Source organism: Euprymna scolopes, chromosome 41 (assembly GCF_053919585.1).
Source record: "Euprymna scolopes isolate OS-2025 chromosome 41, ASM5391958v1, whole genome shotgun sequence".
In the NCBI taxonomy this organism is placed as follows: Eukaryota; Metazoa; Mollusca; class Cephalopoda; order Sepiida; family Sepiolidae; genus Euprymna; species Euprymna scolopes.
In genome coordinates, this window is record NC_136522.1 from 23,369,988 (window position 1) to 23,388,780 (window position 18,793).

Consider the following 18,793-nt stretch of genomic DNA (forward strand, 5'->3'; position numbering starts at 1 on the left):
AATTGTAATACTATAATTTTCATTGATTGCTCCAGGACAACTCTAAATAAGAAAAAACATTTTGTTACCCCGCCCTTACTCAACCATTAAATATCATACAGTAATGTTAATAACGATAATTTTATTAATCCCTGACAACACCAAGTAGAACAAAAGTTTGTGTTACCCTTCTCCCTTCCTTACTTAGTCAATATAATACTGTAATATTAGTAAGAGGTCTTCTGCCAAAAGTACAATTAAAATCAAACTATGAAGAGTGTGCTGTTTCTTTTATGTCAAACATACACATACACATACATTAAAATTTATTCACACATGGGTGTTTCTAAAAATTCATTTGGGATTACTGTATTCCCCCATACCAAACTCCTTTTGGGGGTCAAAAAGCAGGACTCTTGAAAAAGGGCCAACTTAGTAGAAGACACTCTCCTCGGCCAAAATATGGATTTTTGACCAATCAGGGCTCAATAAAAAAAAAGCTTATTTCTACCAGTTTCTGGAGCCTCTTAAAAAATATAAAAAGAAAAAATAGAACTTCTTTTGGGAGACAGAGAGAGAAGATGCAGGCAGCATGCACACATGCAGAGCAAATACAGTAGCACACATAACATGCTGTATCACTGATCAAGGAACTTTACTTGACTCTCTCTCTTTCTCATCTCACCCGCAACATATCATCTATTTCTTTTTCTCTCTCACTTTGAATTCCTTACTTTCTTCCTCTTTTCCTTTTTGTACAGACTGACACAGTGGTACACAAAAAGTAATTTCTTTCCTTTTAACGTAAATAAACAGAAGTTTATTTCACATTATTTCGTAGTGTATTTCTTTTTCAATTATTGTTTGGGGGGAAATCATGCAAATCCCCAACAAGAGAAATGATGTGGATAATGACAATTTATTTGCTCCTAAATTAAACTAAACCAAATGAAACCCATATTTCAGCCCCTTATAATTAAGAGCTAGAATACCAGCTTGATTATAATGATCGGTTAATTAGTTTAGGAGTGAATAATTTATGGATTTCTGACTTGGGATTTATTCAATCAACCAATTCATTGATCAAATTTTGCCTTTTGATTCTGTTTGGGATTCATCAACCTCGTTTTCAATCAGCATTCTACAATTTGAAATCCCGTTGTTGAATGTTGCTTTTATTTAGAATTTTCCGTTTTCAATTTGATGCAAACTAGTAATGTTTCATTTTTATTTCGATAATTTTAGGAGAGTACAAAGTAGGTGTGGAGTTTATTTTTGATAGTCTTCCCTTATTTTGTTCTTTAGTCCTCACATTTTATTAGCGATGTTTCTGACAAAGGGGAATAATTGCTGTTTTCTGTCCATCTAACACTTATCATTGGCTATAGTTTTTAACCTTGCAGTAGTAATTTTTTAGTTCCTTACATCAAGTGGCTTCATGCCTTGTCTGGAGCGATTTCCATTAAAAAAATATTTATTTCCTACAAAGAGAAAAGCCTAATTTTTGAAACTCCATAGAATAAGGAAAAAATATTTTGTTATATTCCTTGTTTTGAACTAATAAATGATGTAAACTTTCTTTCATTTAATTTTGTCTTCTATATGACCATTATTTACACTAAATTCTAGTGACAAAATTTTTATTAACTTTTTCATTTTTTTTTCCAAATTAAAAGAAATTTTGATGAATTTTCATGGACCGTTTTGCACACAGATGAACAACCAAAAGTTATATGTTGAATCAGGATCTTTAATCCATGCTGTGTTTCAGAAAAACAAATTTCTATTCTAGAAGAAAAAAAAAACATTGGCGGGCCTGAAGAACCTTTCCCTCTTTTTTTATTTTCATCTTTTTTCAATTTTTTCAGCAGATTATTATTGAATGAACACTAGTCTATCAAAATATATATAAAAAAAAAAAAAATGAAAAACGTCAATATTTAAATATTTGTAAGTGGTGCTCAGTTTCTAATGCAACCTTCTAGTAAATCAATCACCTATTTTAGAACCACTGTTTTAAGCCAAATTTCGCGAATTTAGCCTTTTTTAAAAAGTAGTTTAGCCTTTTTTAATTTCGCTTTTTAAAATATTCTCTGAAAAAGAAGTTAAACTGCTTAAGAAAGACTAAGTTATCAAAATTTGGTCTGAAAACGTTGAGTTGTTCAAAAATGGGTGATCACTTTACTAGAATGTTGCATTTGAAATTGAGCACCCCTAACAAATATTTATATTGACTTTTTTTTTTTTTCATTTTTTCATGATCTGGTAGACTAGTGTCCATTGATAATAATCTGCTGAAAAAAATTGAAAAACTGATGAAAATAAAAAAAAAGAGAGTGGAGAGCAAGATTCTTCAAGTCTGCCAAAATATTATACGGCACAAGACAGTTTGCAGATTTCTCTGGTTGTTGCTTTATCATATACTAGTCTGGGTGTCTGGGTGTTTGGAGGTGCGTGTTGAGCAAAAAAAAAGTGGTAGTAGGCAGGCAGGCTTGAACCCGTGATGCGAAGCCGGAAAAGAAAGTGAAAGAAAATCTGACATCTACCCCTACTCCATGACGTGACCGGAAGTTTTGAATATTGAAATTAGTAAAGTCATTCCAACCGATATGATGACTTGCAAAAATGGCGACACAAAAAAAAAAAAACGACCCTCCTTATAGAAAACTTCCCAGTTGAGGGTGAAGGAATTATTGTTTTTGGCCAATTTTTCGATATTTGTCGTCCAAAGAGTTAAGCTTCAAAATGATACCGATCTTGTGAAAATCCGTATTTTTATCGAAAGTTTTAGGCAGGCATACAAACATACATACATACATACATACATACATACATACATACATACATACATATATTTAAACAGACAGGTGAGATTTATATTATAGATTTGGTTTTCTGTCAATAGGCATCCAGTCATTCTACTCAACTAAACATGAAGTGGTCCATAGAATGCCATAGTTTACTTTGAGATTTTTACAAACTTTGAAAAACTTGGAATAAATGAATATTATCTTTTTATTAGTTAATCTAATCTTTTTTTTTAGAATTATTAACCATTTTCCGAATCACGTGGAAATTACTCGTAAAGATTTGATGGTAAAAAATATTAAACGCTATCGTAAAGACCTGGAACGAGAAGGCAGCCCGCTTGCAGAGAAAGATGAAAATGGAAGATACCTTTACTTAGGTAAGTAAGTAAATTCACTTGCATATACAGGGTGGAATGATAAAATTGTCGCCCTAGAAAAGACGGCATGATTCCATTTCCATTTAATGAAAACCATTTTTCTTTTTTGTTATAGACCATCTACTAGTTGGCCAGTTGTGTACAAACCCCAAGAGCGATAGGAGCCTTCTATCATGTCTGAAAGTGACACAATGTTCAATGAGCGAGATTGGAGATGCGTCGCTGTACAACTCATGCTCTCTACTGAACCAAGTTATGACCACAGGACCATTGCCAGCACCCTCAAAATGCAAATCCGGACGGTTCAATGCTTGAGCACACAGCTCAATGAAGATGGTTATGGTCTTTGATGTGGTTTCAATTAAGGGCCATATCATGCCATCTCATATCTTCGAAGTCAACTTAAAAGTCAACACCAAAATGTACCTGGATATGCTGAAGAGTGTGATGATCCTCTGATGCAATCAGGTAACTGCTGGCAGACTCAGCGCTGGCCTAAAAGTCCAAAGAGACCTGGGTTTGGTTTCAGAAGGAGTATTACGACTTTCCTTTTCTCACTAGTCCCCCTCCGTTGACCTGAACCAGCTGAACTACTTCGTTTGGTCATACGTCAAGAACATCACCAACATGACCTCCCTCAACACCAAAGCCAGCCTGATTGCCACCATCTGCCAAGTATTTGCTGAGCTCCCACTGGTGCTTGTGGAATAGGCATGCTGCCAGTTCTGGACCCATATCGATTGAGACTGAAAGTGGCTACATTAAATGTAGATGTCAGCTCAACTACAAAATCAAGTTACCAGAATTTAATTTTTTCAATAAAAGTTTTAAAATAAAGCTGTAGTGTCGTTTTCTTTAGAGTGAAACTTTTTATGGTTCCACCCTGTAAGATTGCAATGTGATCATAGCTGCTGTAGACTTGACCTCAACTAACAATGCCAAATGTGTGTTCCTTGATAAAAAAAAGAAAACAAAGAAATACTGAGGATGAAGTATAACTTCGAAATATATTTATAAATTTCAAACAGAAATTAATATCTGTTTATTTTCATAATAATGCTTTGTTTTTGGCTTCAAACGTATCTAATACATATTTTATTCTATTGTATTAATTTGTTTAACAGACTAAGTTCAGAGATACAGTAAAAATCATCAATTACCAATTTCCATCATAGACTCGCTCTTAAAGAACAATCATGAAATTGAAATAGCGATGCAATGAACATCATTAGATTACAGACTAGAAATTCTTAGTTTTTTTCTTTCCAGATTTCATTCCACAGACATTGATGCTTCCTGCTGATTACAATTTGTTTGTGGAAGAATTTCGCAAACATCCCAACACAATGTGGATAATGAAACCTTGCGGAAAAGGTACCTTCTCTTCTAGATATATACATATGAAAGTCAGCATTTCTTTTTGTTTGTGCCTTATAGAAATAGATATGCTAATAGTTAGAACAGATAAGTTTCAATAATGGTTGACTTTTTTTAAGGAATAATTTTCTTTGATTGGGTCACTAATGTTTCTTTTTGTTTGCGCCTTATAGAAATAGATATGTTAACAGTTAGAACAGATAAGTTTCAATAATGGTTGACTTTTTTTAAGGGATAATTTTCTTTGATTGGGTCACTAATGTCAATTATCAGTTAGGTTCATAAAATAACCGAAATGTATTAGAACATAATGAAACTGTAGTTTAATATGCATTCATTTGCATATCAATGAATTAGCTGCCTTAAAAAAGATGTTATAAAAAGGCCGAAAATGAGAGGGCAGAAGTCGAGAAGTTGGCAGTGAAGGATATGAGATGAGGTCAAATATTGTGCTGGCAGTTATGTTTTTTTTTCCTAATTAAATAACAGAAACAAAATTCATCTTTTTTTAGATAAATTTTCTTTGTTTTAAAAAACCAAAGTAAAATTAAACAAAGAATATATAAGTGAATAAAGTATTTGAAGTATAATTTAATACTGTAGTACCTTTGATGTACACTCGTGAGTAAAAAAAAGAATGGACCAAACAAATTTTATACATTTTATTGCACTAAAAGCTATATTGAACAAAGAAGAATTGAACTTAAACGAGACTAATAACATAGAACAAGACATTTACTTTAATAAATGCTTAGGATGGAATCACATTCCCTTTTGATTTCTTTAAAAGATCAATCCTTTTAGACATGCTCTCAACCAAAGTGGAACACTGTGAAGAGGAGATGCTATTCCATTCGCTTTGCACACACAGTTTGTCAATGTTCGAAAAGGTTCTTCCATCCAATGCACGAGATATTATGGACCAAATATTCTCGATTGGGTTTAAATCGGGGCTTTGACCTGGCCAAAATATCACATTAATTGAATCATTAGAAAACCATTTTTTTGTGACTTTAGCAGTGTGTGCAGGGGCATTATCATGTTCAAAAATAATGTTCTGAGATATTCCCAGCTTCTGGATACTTGGTAACAGTCCTGTTTCTAATATTCGAATGTATTCCTTTGCATTGATTGACTTCTCACATCTAATAAGTTCCCCAACTCCTGCTGCAGTAAAAGTTCCCCATACTATTGTCTCTCCATTCCCGTGTTTAACTGCCGTTTTTATGCAACTTGGCAAAAATCTTTCTCCAGTTCTTTGATTGCACCATTCGGGAGCATCGGGAGCATCACTAACAAGACAAAATCTTGATTCATCTAACCAGATAACATTCCTGAACCAGTTTGTATCTTTCTTGCCATAACATGAGAAAAATCTCTTTCTATCATTGATGTTCTTCTTAGATACAAATGGCTTCTTTGCACACCTTTTAGAAGAAAATCCCATTTCTTTCATTCGTCTAGATATTGTATATCTAGAAAGAGAATTTCCAGCCCCTGTTTTGAATTCTTTGCTATGGTCAACATAAGTTTCCTTTCAATCCTTCAAGACAGTTAATTTAAGCCCGTCGTCGTCCTTCAAAGTGAATGCTCTAGGGCGACCAGATCCAGATTTCCCTTTTACCAAGCATTCGACTTCGAACCTTTGACCAATTCGCTTCACTGCAGAAAAAGATGTTTTCACTTTTTCTTTTCTTAAAATATCAAAAATCTGCTTGTAAATCATTTTGGACTGCCTTAATCCTGCAATTCTGTTTTTTATATCCTCGCCAAGATGCGATACTACCATTTTTAGGATTAATTCTGTCACTTATTATTATATGCTATAATAATGATGATCTGAAAAATAGAAATTTTCAGTTAAAATTAACAAAAATTCATGGAAAAATATTGAAAAATCGATTTCTTTCTTCTTTCACTCTTGGCCCATTTTTTTTTTGGTCATGACTGTACATATGTGTGTCACAGTTTTCAGATTATATAGTATTCGATCAGGAGATCCTATTTATTAAATTATCATATCTGTATGCTAATTTAATGTTCATAGTATGTTATCGTCTTCTATCCTACTTTTAAATAAATAGGATCTCCCGATCACTGAAGACGCATTGGAAAAAAATAATTAAATAAACAAAAAAAATGATGCTTTTGGATTATATGTGAAACTAAAATATACCTTCTTGCTCTTCTGGCTACGATCCAAGTGTAGTATCTGTTCTGTTTAAAGATAGTACAATGACATTGTAGGGGGTTGGGAAATATGTCACAGATTCCTATAACAATATTGGAGATAAACCGTAATAACCAGATATATTCTGACATACATTAACTACTTAGATGAATACATTTACAGTTTTAACAAAAGGGGTACAATAATATCGCAGGATCCCTATGCACACTGAACTTCCACAGAATGCCCAGCTGCAATATATTACATATGAAAGATGCCACTGTGGAATTTCCACAGGCACCGCTAGTTTAAACAATTATTTTATTGACATCTTTAAGATTAAAAAAATTCACTTCTTAAAAATAATTAGATTTCGTTTTGACTTGTTCAAACCATTTGCTGATTTATAGAGGCATGTAAAAAACAGTTTTTTAGTAACACGGGCATGCTGACAGTTTGTATTTTTACTTGACCTCATATCATAAATTAAATTTAAAAACATTTCTTTCAAACAAAAAATGTAAACATGGTTATTTTTAAAATTACTTTTTCCTAAAACATCTTCCTCTTTCATTTTTAGCAAGAGGTGTTGGCATATTCCTCGTCAACAAACTTTCTCAATTGAAAAAATGGTCAAGGGACAGCAAGACAAACAGGTATATTTTTGGCTTGGAAATCATTTCTTATTTGAAGAATAAAATAAAAATATAAAATAATAATGACCGGTATTATCCTGGTAGTAAGATAAAAATAAGTGAAAAAAAAAGAAGGTCTATGTAATGCATCTAGTTAAAATAAACAATACCGGCTTAAGCAAATATTTGTATTAATTATACAAAAAAAAGAAAAAAAAAGGTCTATGTAATGCATCTAGTTAAAATAAACAATACCGGCTTAAGCAAATATTTGTATTAATTATACAAAAAAAAAAAAAAAAAAAAAGGTCTATGTAATGCATCTAGTTAAAATAAACAATACCGGCTTAAGCAAATATTTGTATTAATTATACAAAAAAAAAAAAAGAAAAAAAAAGGTCTATGTAATGCATCTAGTTAAAATAAACAATACCGGCTTAAGCAAATATTTGTATTAATTATACAAAAAAAAAAGAAAAAAAAAGGTCTATGTAATGCATCTAGTTAAAATAAACAATACCGGCTTAAACAAATATTTGTATTAATTATACAAAAAAAAAAAAAAAAAAAAAAAGGTCTATGTAATGCATCTAGTTAAAATAAACAATATCGGCTTAAGCAAATATTTGTATTAATTATACAAAAAAAAAAAAGAAAAAAAAAGTCTATGTAATGCATCTAGTTAAAATAAACAATACCGGCTTAAGCAAATATTTGTATTAATTATACAAAAAAAAAAAAAAAAAAAAAGGTCTATGTAATGCATCTAGTTAAAATAAACAATACCGGCTTAAGCAAATATTTGTATTAATTATACAAAAAAAAAAAAAGAAAAAAAAAGGTCTATGTAATGCATCTAGTTAAAATAAACAATATCGGCTTAAGCAAATATTTGTATTAATTATACAAAAAAAAAAGAAAAAAAAAGGTCTATGTAATGCATCTAGTTAAAATAAACAATACCGGCTTAAACAAATATTTGTATTAATTATACAAAAAAAAAAAAAAAAAAAAAAAAGGTCTATGTAATGCATCTAGTTAAAATAAACAATATCGGCTTAAGCAAATATTTGTATTAATTATACAAAAAAAAAAAAGAAAAAAAAAGTCTATGTAATGCATCTAGTTAAAATAAACAATACCGGCTTAAGCAAATATTTGTATTAATTATACAAAAAAAAAAAAAAAAAGGTCTATGTAATGCATCTAGTTAAAATAAACAATACCGGGCTTAAGCAAATATTTGTATTAATTATACAAAAAAAAAAAAAAAATTAAAATTAATTAAAATAAATAAATAATGAGAGGTAAAAAAATCATCCAAAGTTTAAATTTTTAAACTATTTCTCAGAAACAATGAATAATAACTGTGGATATATGTGAGAGAATCAGTCGAATGAATTCAAATTGATCAATTAAAATCATATAAACTATAATATAATTGGGAAAAGTATGAATTGATGCCTCCTCATCTATAAATAAATAGCAACTTGTGTTTGATGAATCGCTTACAAGTAATACATTTTCATTTTGCACTAACAAAGAAGTGATATCAGAAACAAAGACAAAAAAAAGGCATTAAATTGTTAAGAGAAACATTTGAATCAATGTATCATCCTAGAAGGAGACAATATTGATGAATCAGTTATCAAATTTTGCCTAAAAGTTATTTTATGAGTTAGGCATGAGATTTGTTGAGTGACATGTTATAAACAGGTATTGAATTTTGCCTAAAAGTTATTTTAAAAGGTAGGCATGGGATTTATTGAGTGATATGTTAGTAACAGTTATCAGATTTTGCCTAAAAGCTGTTATGAGTTAGGTGTAGGATTTATTGAGTGATATGTTTATTAACAAACATCTGGATCTGCCAACAAACAAGAGTTATTGACATCAATACTGCCATCAAAACATCCAAACACAGATGGGTAGGGCACGTAGCCAGACACCATGACAACAGATGGTCCATCAGGACAAAGGAATGGGCACTTAGTGAACATAAGAGGCCAAGAATGAGATGGAGGGACGACCTGATACAGCACATGGGTTGGGTCCCACATGGCAGCGAATAGCTTGAGACAGAGTTAGATGGCTAAAGTCCAGGGAGGGGGTTCTCATTGAGTGATAAAACACGGTGAAGGAATTAATGTTTTTAGCTAATTTTTCGTTATTTATCATCTGAAGGATCGAGCTTTAAAATGATACCGATCTCGTGAAAATTCCGTCGCCTCTGCTGAAAGTTTAAGACATACATACATACATTTAAACAGACAGGTGAGATTTATATTATAGATTATTTATTTATGTTAATTATTTATATTCATATTTTTTTTATATTTATATTTTTTTATATGTTAAATTATATTATTGTTTATAGAAATTCCACAATTATAGAAATTCCACTTGAGGTGTTAGGCACATAGAGTAAGAACAAAAAGGACGAGTTCTTGCTGTGAATGTCTTAGGTAGAACCAGAGATTGAAGTTCAGTCAAGTACCCTTTTGTAAACAAGGATAGAGTAAAGAAAGATAAGCAATGTGTTTTTTTTTGTTTGTTTTTTTGTGATAAAGGTTCTATAGAGAACAGAAGAGATCTCTCACTAGATTGCAAAGTTGGTTTCATACTTTATCAAGGCAAGAAAGGGAGCTCTGAGCGGAACTTTGCCGTAATAAATGATCACTAGAACAGGACGCTGTGTGTCACTGGCTTTTTTTTTTTTTACATAGGAGTCACCACTTATCAAGGCCCAGAGGCCACTCGAGGATAAAGGCTAATGAGTGTACAGTAGTCAATGGGAAAATGTTGTGATTACCGTTAGTAGTGGGAATTGGATTACTTAAGGAGATGGCTCATCAAAAGCTTGTTGGACTTGAAGACAATCATATTGTAGTCAGCTGGAAAGCAGGAAAACGGAACAGAGTTCAACAGGCTTACAGTTCTAAGAAAGAAGCTTTGTTCATGGAATCTACGTTTAGGTTTCAGCACGGATAAAGAGTGACGCTCCAAACAAAGGTCACAAGTACTTATACATCGAGTTAAATTATTATTTGTTTTACAGTACATAGCATTTCCAAAAAGTCACCCATCTAGCTAAAAACTAGACTGAATGTTGCTTAACTTTGGTGATTGTTTTTTTTTTTGCAGTATTTTTCAGGAATGTTGTATTCTTTTCACAGTTTTGTACCGCCAACAGCAAAAGATACTTACGTCATCTCAAAATATATTGACAACCCGCTCCTGATTGGAGGGAAAAAGTTTGACCTACGGCTCTATGTTCTTGTCACATCATTTCGCCCACTGAAATGTTACATGTAAGCAATTGTTTCACTTCTAGTCATGCGCTATTCTCTTTTCATGTTGATGCATGGATGATGTATTATAGTGTTATGTAAAATTATATGAATTATCCTTCTTGGATTAATACTTGAGTTATCTCCCTTGAATTTAGTTTCAGACTGTTAGAGAAAGTACTCTTGTAATTGCCCAGAGTCACTAAAAAACAAAATAGATAAAAGTGTAACATATTTCTATCAAATATTTTATCTCTCTACCTCTCTATCTGTCCTATCTTTCTATCTTCCTTCATTTTCCTCTCTATCTGTCCTACCTTTCTATCTTCCTTCATTTTCCTCTCTATCTCCACTACCTTTCTATCTTCCTTCATTTTCCTCATCCGTCTTTTCAGCCCCTTCTTTCCCTTCCACTTATTTAGAGTGAAAAAAGTAAATAAATAAAAGAGAGGAGGCTTCTACAGCACTGCTGAAACCACTTAAATAAAATCAAAAATGACTCCAGAGCACGACTAAAGCTACCCTTTCTAAGTTTCTATCCATCCCTTATCCCTTTGAAGAGAAATGATGTTGATAATGGCAATAGTTTGAAAAGAATGTTAAAAACAATAAATAAAATCCAGAGTTAGCACCTAATAATTTGTAACACTTGCTGGCACTTGTCTTCATTAGTTGTTGTTGGAATAATAAAAGTAATAAAAATGTTAACCTTTAAAAGGAAAAAAAACTTTATTTGACTTTTTACATTTTGGAGTGAGTACACCTCTTGTTAATAATGTTCACCAGCAACATACGTCTCGTTGGTTTCGGGGCTAAGAGTGTACTGTCTACTCGCTTGTCATGCTGGCTAGGGATTGGTAAGGAGAAAGAGAGAGAGAGAATGAGAGGGAGATGATCAGGGACTCTGGATAACAGTTTCTGGTTTGTGTCCGGTTTATGAGAAGGAGAAAGAGAAGGGGCTAAGAAACTATTATTTCTTGGGGAATGGTATTATTTTCGTCCTACTTCTTGGCTTTTAGGGGTGACTCAGGTCAGTCCTACAAATTTAAAAATGAGTTGACATTTTTTTTTATTAGTACATAACTAGTTGTACATACCCGGCATTGCAAGGTAAAAAACATTGCCTGGCGAAAGGTTTAGTCATATACTGTTTAAGATACACAAAACATCTTAAGTTGTTATGATTTTTCTGAAAGTTGACCATATTTTTGAACAACTAACCAACATCTAACACATTACAATTAATGTTTCGGCATTAAATGACCCAAAAGTGGTTGATATGCCGTAAAACGAAACAAACAAACAAAATAAATCAAACAAACAAATAAAATCTCAGAGATTAAAAGGAAATAACTCATAGGTTAAATGAAAACTTACTTCTGTTTTTAAATGCAGCTGATGTTGGTTATACTAATAATTAAAAACTAGCGGGACTTGTGGAAATTCCACAGGGGACTCATTCATATGTAATATATTGATGTTGACATTCTGTAGATGTTCAGTGTATATGGAGACGCTCTGATATTATTGTAGCTTTTTTGTTAAAACTCCAAAAGTATTTATCTAAGCTAGCATGAACACCCCTGGCAAAGCTCGGTCGTAAAGTACACTTAAATATGATATTTTAATCCATGCAGATTTCATATATATTATAGAGTTAATGTTCTAGCGATTTTTATATATCATAAAGTTGCGATTTCCAAAATAAAAAAAATATATATCCATATGACTTGGGTGCATTAGCTTGAATTGAAACCAAAATAAAAGCTTATATATATATATATATATATATATATATATATATATATATATATATATATATATATATATATATATATATATTGTTATGAGGGAGCATTTCTATAAAATAATAATAAAAAATCAATAAAACAGTTTAAAATGTGTTCTAAAGTATTCAAGGCAGTCCTAATAATCAAATCCCCAAAGTTTTTAATTCACGAAATAGTTTAAAAGCCAGAGTATAGTCATAAAAATTTTAGAATGATCTAGAAGTTTTAGAATGATCTAGAAGGTCTGCAATAACCTAGAATGGGTTGTGGTGCCATATAAATAGGTGTGGAAAGGGAAGCAGATCAGTTATCAGCTCAAAACCGATAAGGTAACTCCAGTTCTTGATTCATGGATAAGTCAGCCGAAAGAATCCCTCCCCCCCAAAGGAAAATATAGCCCCTCAACCCACGGAAAGTCTGCAGAAAATGCCTTCTGGACCAGTGGTAAACAGATTTTTGAAATTTTCTCATTGAGCAAACATTTAAAAGAAAAACAAAAAAGGAATCTTATTGTCATTGAATTTCGTTATTAATAGAGTGAATAGTCACTCGAAGTCTTGCCTGCTGGCTGTTCTTAATTTTGACTGCCCTTCCTTCTCCCTTGTAACCTTTACTCCCTCGTCTTGTTTTTTGACCTGAATTTCACCAAGCCATCATTATTTCTTTGTATTGATAGTAGTAATTCTAAACAACTTTATCTTTTGTTAATAAACATTTTTTCGTTTATTTTGTTATTATTGTAAATAAAGGAAAGTATCATTTTCCTAAAATCATATTTCATATCGTTCATATTTTTAATTGTTACTTCTTGAATGTAACAATATATATAACTTGAGTTCCTTCAGCCATAATCGAAACCGAAACCAAAACTTATAAAGAATTCTTGATAAAATTATTTATAAAAAAAATAGATAACTGGAGTGCCATCAGTTATAATCGAAACCGAAACCAAAACTTATGAAGAATTCTTGATAAAATACTTTATAAAAAAATAGATGACTTAACAGCCATCAGCTATAATCGAAACCGAAACCAAAACTTATGAAGAATTCTTGGTAAAATTATTTATGACAAAAAATGGAAGTACATAACGATTTAATGACCCGGATGTAAGCGTGACACAGAAAATTACACACATGCTATTGTATTGATATATAGATAAATCAAATTAAATGTAAATAAAATTAAAATTAAATTAAATAAATCAACTTTATATAATATTTCTAAATAGAATACTTAAAACAATTCTATTATGAATTTCCATTAAAACTTTAGAGCTAATTATTAAAACAGATTTTTTTTAATGTAATATGCAAATGATATAACTTCTTGCATGTTGATTCCCTTTAAATAAATAGTATGTATAGAAATCATGCAGGAATAAGAGTCAATATTAAACGCTATTTGTAAAACAGTATACCTTTCTGTATATATATATATATATTTTTTACAAAGGAGTCACCACTTATCAAGGCCTGGAGGCCACTCGAGGATAAGGGTTAATAGGTGTACATTAGTCAATAGGATGATAGCATACTAATCATAAGTAGTGAAAATTTTATAAATTGGATTACTTAGGGGGAACGGCTCATCAAGAACTTGTTAACGTTGGACTTGAAGACAAGCATATTGTAGTCAGCTGGAAAACAGGCAAACGGAAGAGAGTTCCACAGGCGTGCAGTTCTAAGAAAGAAGCTTTGTTCATGGAATCTATGTTTAGGTTTAGGCACAGTTAAAATTTAGATATATTAATCAAATTGTGAATAAACAAATAAACAGAAATACAACTTTATTAAAATAGATAAGATTAAAAATGCCCGTAAAACCAATGACCTTGACGAAACCTTGCTCAGTGGATCCTCAAAAAATTCATATTTTTTTTTATTTTTTAGATATTATTCACCCATGGCATTGCTGTTTGATAATATGCCAACTTTGTGGGTGTTTGTTTTGTTGTTTTTGATTTTTAGCTGAAGACTCACACACATACACATGGAAACAACTTTCTTTTATATTATAGACTAGCAGGACTGCCTGATGTTGCCCATGGTCATAAAAATTTGTGACAGTTTGCAACAACAACAAAAAATAGGGACGAGGAAGGGGGGGCAGCGTTGCCTGATCGTAAAAAAAGGGGCCTGGGTGGCATCAGGCAGAAGCAAAACTGAAAGCAAAATTTTGTAAGCAAAAACAATTTTTTAAAATTGATGCATGCTGGGTGCGAAGTTGCATGACTTAAGTTAGTAAGTGAATGTTATTGATGAATTCAGGAAGACACAGATGTTATAACGTCACAAATTTAACTTTTTAAAATGTAAGAACATAATGACGGTTCACACATGCATGGTTTGTAAACTGTGTCGAAAGCAAGGTTTTTATCTTATCTTATCCCCCCCCCTTCAAACAAAACAACATTTATAAACAAAATAGAGTGATCGCTCTTTCTACCAACCAATACTGCATTCGTGCCTCTATGATGCAGATGACAAAAATTTTTACTGGACACACACACACACACACACACACACACACACACACACACACACACACACACAAACAATTAGACGTTTGCCCTTAACATAATAGATTATAGCAAGAAATAAAATGTAGAATAACGAATAAAGAAATTAATTAATTTATTTATTGTAGACTATTATTCTCATCTTTCTTAGAACCATAGAGATTCAACATCTTTATCCACTGCGCTACAGGCTCTGATGTAATATCAGTAATGTAAGAGTACTTACACAGATAATAGATTTTTGATGTCATTAGATATTACAACAAATTTCATTGGTTAATAAACAGAGATGGAGTAGCCAATGAAAAAGATTGGTGTAGATCACAAAAGAAAATATCAGATTCAATATAATATGTTATCAATGAAATAGACTGGACTAAATATTTTTGCTTGCAAAAAACACATACGTATTGTTTATGTAAATTACTGACTAGTCAAAATCAAATATCGATTTGTAAGATGCATTACTATATGAGAATCCAACCTGGTTTATTTCGTACATTTAAAAGATATATATAACACACAATTTTTTGAAGTAACTTTTTCTGGCGCTAACAAACCAGACTGTCTTCCTGACTTGAATGCATCAAACATTGAAATTATTATTTCTTTCCTTTCCCTTTGAAAAACTCAATCATGTTCTGCAATGCCAAAAGAGAAACCAATAATTTTTCTCTACAAAAAGAAAACAGACCCTACGAATAAATATTTTCAGATATAAACAACTTGAAGTATAAATTTTTTTTCCAAAATTACTGGATTTGGCATTTAAATAACCCAGAAAGTGTTGATATGCTGTAAAAACTAAAGTAACTTTTTGGAGTAAGTTTTTACACCAGCAAGCACAAGTTCTAATTAAACTAATAACTTTGTTAGGTTTTCATCAAATTTCAAATTGCAAATCTCGAGTTTAACCTAAAAATAAAAAGTATAGAAAAAATCTTTGTTGTACGTACCCTAAAAAATACTGAAAATTGATCAAGTACTTGTTTTATATATATACTAGCAGACGTACCCGGCATTGCCCAGGTGTGGAGAGGTGTGTGCGGGTTTAAAATAATAGTAGGAAGTCTGGGTGGAGAGAGAGGTTTAAAAAAAAAGTGGTAGTAGGGGATCAAAACAATGGTAGGCAGACCAGGTGGAGAGAGGGGTAAAAATAAAATGGTAGTAGTGGGGGGTGGGGTACCTGGCGTTGCCTGGGTGTGTGTAGGCGGTGTAGTAAGGAATTCCGGGTGGAGAGAGGTGTTAAAAAAATAAAAAGTGGTAGTAACGGGGTGAGGTGGGGGGTTGGGGAGAATCAAAACAACAGTTGGTAGCCCATGTGGAGGGAGGTGTTAAAAAAAAAATGGTAATAGTGGGCTGAGGGAATCAAAGCAACAGTAGGCAGCTAGGGTGGAGAGAGGTGTTAAAAAAAATAGAAAAAAGTGGTAGTAGGCAGGCAAGCTTGAACCCGTTATGCGAAGGTGGAAAAGAAAGTGAAAGAAAGTCTGACGTCGAAAGCATTCAAATTAAGCATAGTCAATCGAAAAGAAAAGATAACTTACAGAAATGCCGTCGGAAAATCTGACCACCCCCTGTAGAAAAGTGCCCAGTTGAGGGTGAAGGAATAAATTTTTTTGGTCAATTTTTGGATATTTGTCGTCCGAAGGGTCAAGCTTCAAAAGGATACCAATCTCGTCAGGATCTGTTGCGTCTGTCGGAAGTTTTTGGCAGACATACAAATATACACACACATTTTGCCTTTTACATATATAGATTTTTTTTTTAAATAGAAAATCACTTTTTACAAGTTTTAGTGATGAATAGTATTCTGTAGACATTACAATGTTGATTTTAAAATCTCAGACGTTCGAATTTAGTTGTCTCCCATGATCAAACATGGCGGATCAAAACACAATGTCTCACTTCCTCTTACAATTAAATTTTCTTCGTTTAAAAATAAAAGGGAACTACTTGATTAATTTATGTGATTTTTGGAATATGACATTTTCATTTTGTGACAAGTACATCATGAACATTTTTCTGTATTTTAACATAAAAAAAATTATGTTGAATTCGGGTCCAAAATCCAAATTCTTAATCCATATTATTCCCTTTTCCTAATTTTTCAGATATCAACTTGGATTCTGTCGATTTTGCACGGTCAAATACAATGCTAATATCAACGAACTGGACAACATGTTTGTTCACTTGACCAACGTGTCCATACAGAAACATGGGGCAAGTGGACGCAGTCGGTTTAACTTTACAGATCTAATTCCTAAAACAAATATTATTGATAATCTTTATAACTAACGCATTTCAAGTGAAAACATTATTACGTACTTACGTGTCTTTTCAAAATTAGTATAAATTTCAAAAATTATGAACATTGATCCACTAGAAGATGTGCTAGATGCATTTTTAGCAAGAAATGAAGCACAATTTCGTTCTTTGAAAATGCATTTAAAAATGGCAGACTTAATTAATTAATAAATAATTTAAGTCAAGGGAGATATGTCAGTTTGTGATATTGATTTGTTCATGTAACTCTTTCATATTAAAACAAGACAAAACTCGATGATTCAGTAAATTCTATTTTATTTTAAATTAGCTCACTTTACGTAATTTTGGGAATTTATACTAATTTCGCCATGACACGTAAGTACGTAATTATATTTTCATCTGAAATGCGTTTGTTTTAAAGGATCACTAATCGTTTTCATATGCAATGCAAACGAGTTATTTCCCTTGTTTTTAATTTAAATGAGTTATTTCCCTTGCATTTAATATTTCGTGTTTTAATCACATAAATAAAGGGAAAATGAGGACCATCTGATCATCTTGGAAGGATGGTGGATTACATTTGATGAATTGTGAAGCAAAAGTTGCATAATCCCTAAGCACTCCTCTCATGAGTCGACACTGCTTGATTCCAGTGGCAAGATGAAGTTCAGGACGACTCACCAAGCTTCACTCCTTTCATCATAATTGTTCTGACCCCCATCATGCTCCAATTGAAATGTATGGCTCTCGTCTTGGGGAAGCTCCATGTTTTGACAAGCTCTGGGACTTAATTTCACTCCTGATCTGAAATAGAACACATACATTAAATCTGTTGTCAAAATTGCTGGAAAAATGGTTGGATCATTCTATTGCTCCAGTAGGTATTTCACTACGGATGCAATCCTCTATCTATGTGAGTCAGGTAGTTGCTTGGCGCGCCATATCCAGTCTTGATAGATTTCAAAACCAGCTTCAAAACCTAGTTGGTGATACCCTTTTCTCTTCCCTGCAACGTTTTTTTTTTCCACAGAAGATACGTTGCGAACCTGTCTCAACTCAATTGTTATTTTCATGGCAAGTGCTCGACTGAACTCCAATCTATGGTCCCCCCTTGCCAAACTTTCACAAAAAACCCTCGACTAGATACAACCACTATATATAATTTCTCCCACTCTCTATCTATGCCTGATTCTAAATACAGATTCCATGAACAAAACCTATTTCCCATAACTGTCCCCCTGTGGTACACTGTTCTGCTGGCCTGCTTCTCAATTGAATACAACATGGTAGCTTTCAAATCCAATGTAAACAAGTTCTTGTTGAGCTGTCCCAATAAATAATCAAATTCTACCGAATTTACACCATTAACGATTACTATACTACTACTACCTTACATTCATTAACCCTTATCCTTGAGTGGCCTTCGGGCCTTGATAAGTGGTTACTCTCAAGTAAAAAAAACAAAACAAAACAATAATGCCAAGACAAACGGAGAGTACATAAAACACCTGGTATTCCGAAATGGTCACTTATTTTAGTACTGACCAGGCTCAACGTTGCTTAACTTCAGCGATCTAAT

General features: G+C 32.3%; 1 protein-coding gene across 5 annotated transcripts in view; it reads left to right on the forward strand.

Moving 5' to 3' along the window:
• LOC145266421 (polyglutamylase complex subunit TTLL1-like) overlaps positions 1-18,793 on the forward strand; it is a 66,964-nt gene that overhangs the window by 11,598 nt on the left and 36,573 nt on the right. For all 5 annotated transcript variants that reach the window (XM_080122086.1, XM_080122089.1, XM_080122090.1 and 2 more), the window contains exons 4-8: positions 3,024-3,166; positions 4,436-4,540; positions 7,294-7,369; positions 10,525-10,659; positions 17,061-17,169. In XM_080122086.1, coding sequence (XP_079978212.1) covers positions 3,024-3,166; positions 4,436-4,540; positions 7,294-7,369; positions 10,525-10,659; positions 17,061-17,169 — 568 coding nt within the window. The remainder of the gene's footprint in view (positions 1-3,023; positions 3,167-4,435; positions 4,541-7,293; positions 7,370-10,524; positions 10,660-17,060; positions 17,170-18,793) is intronic.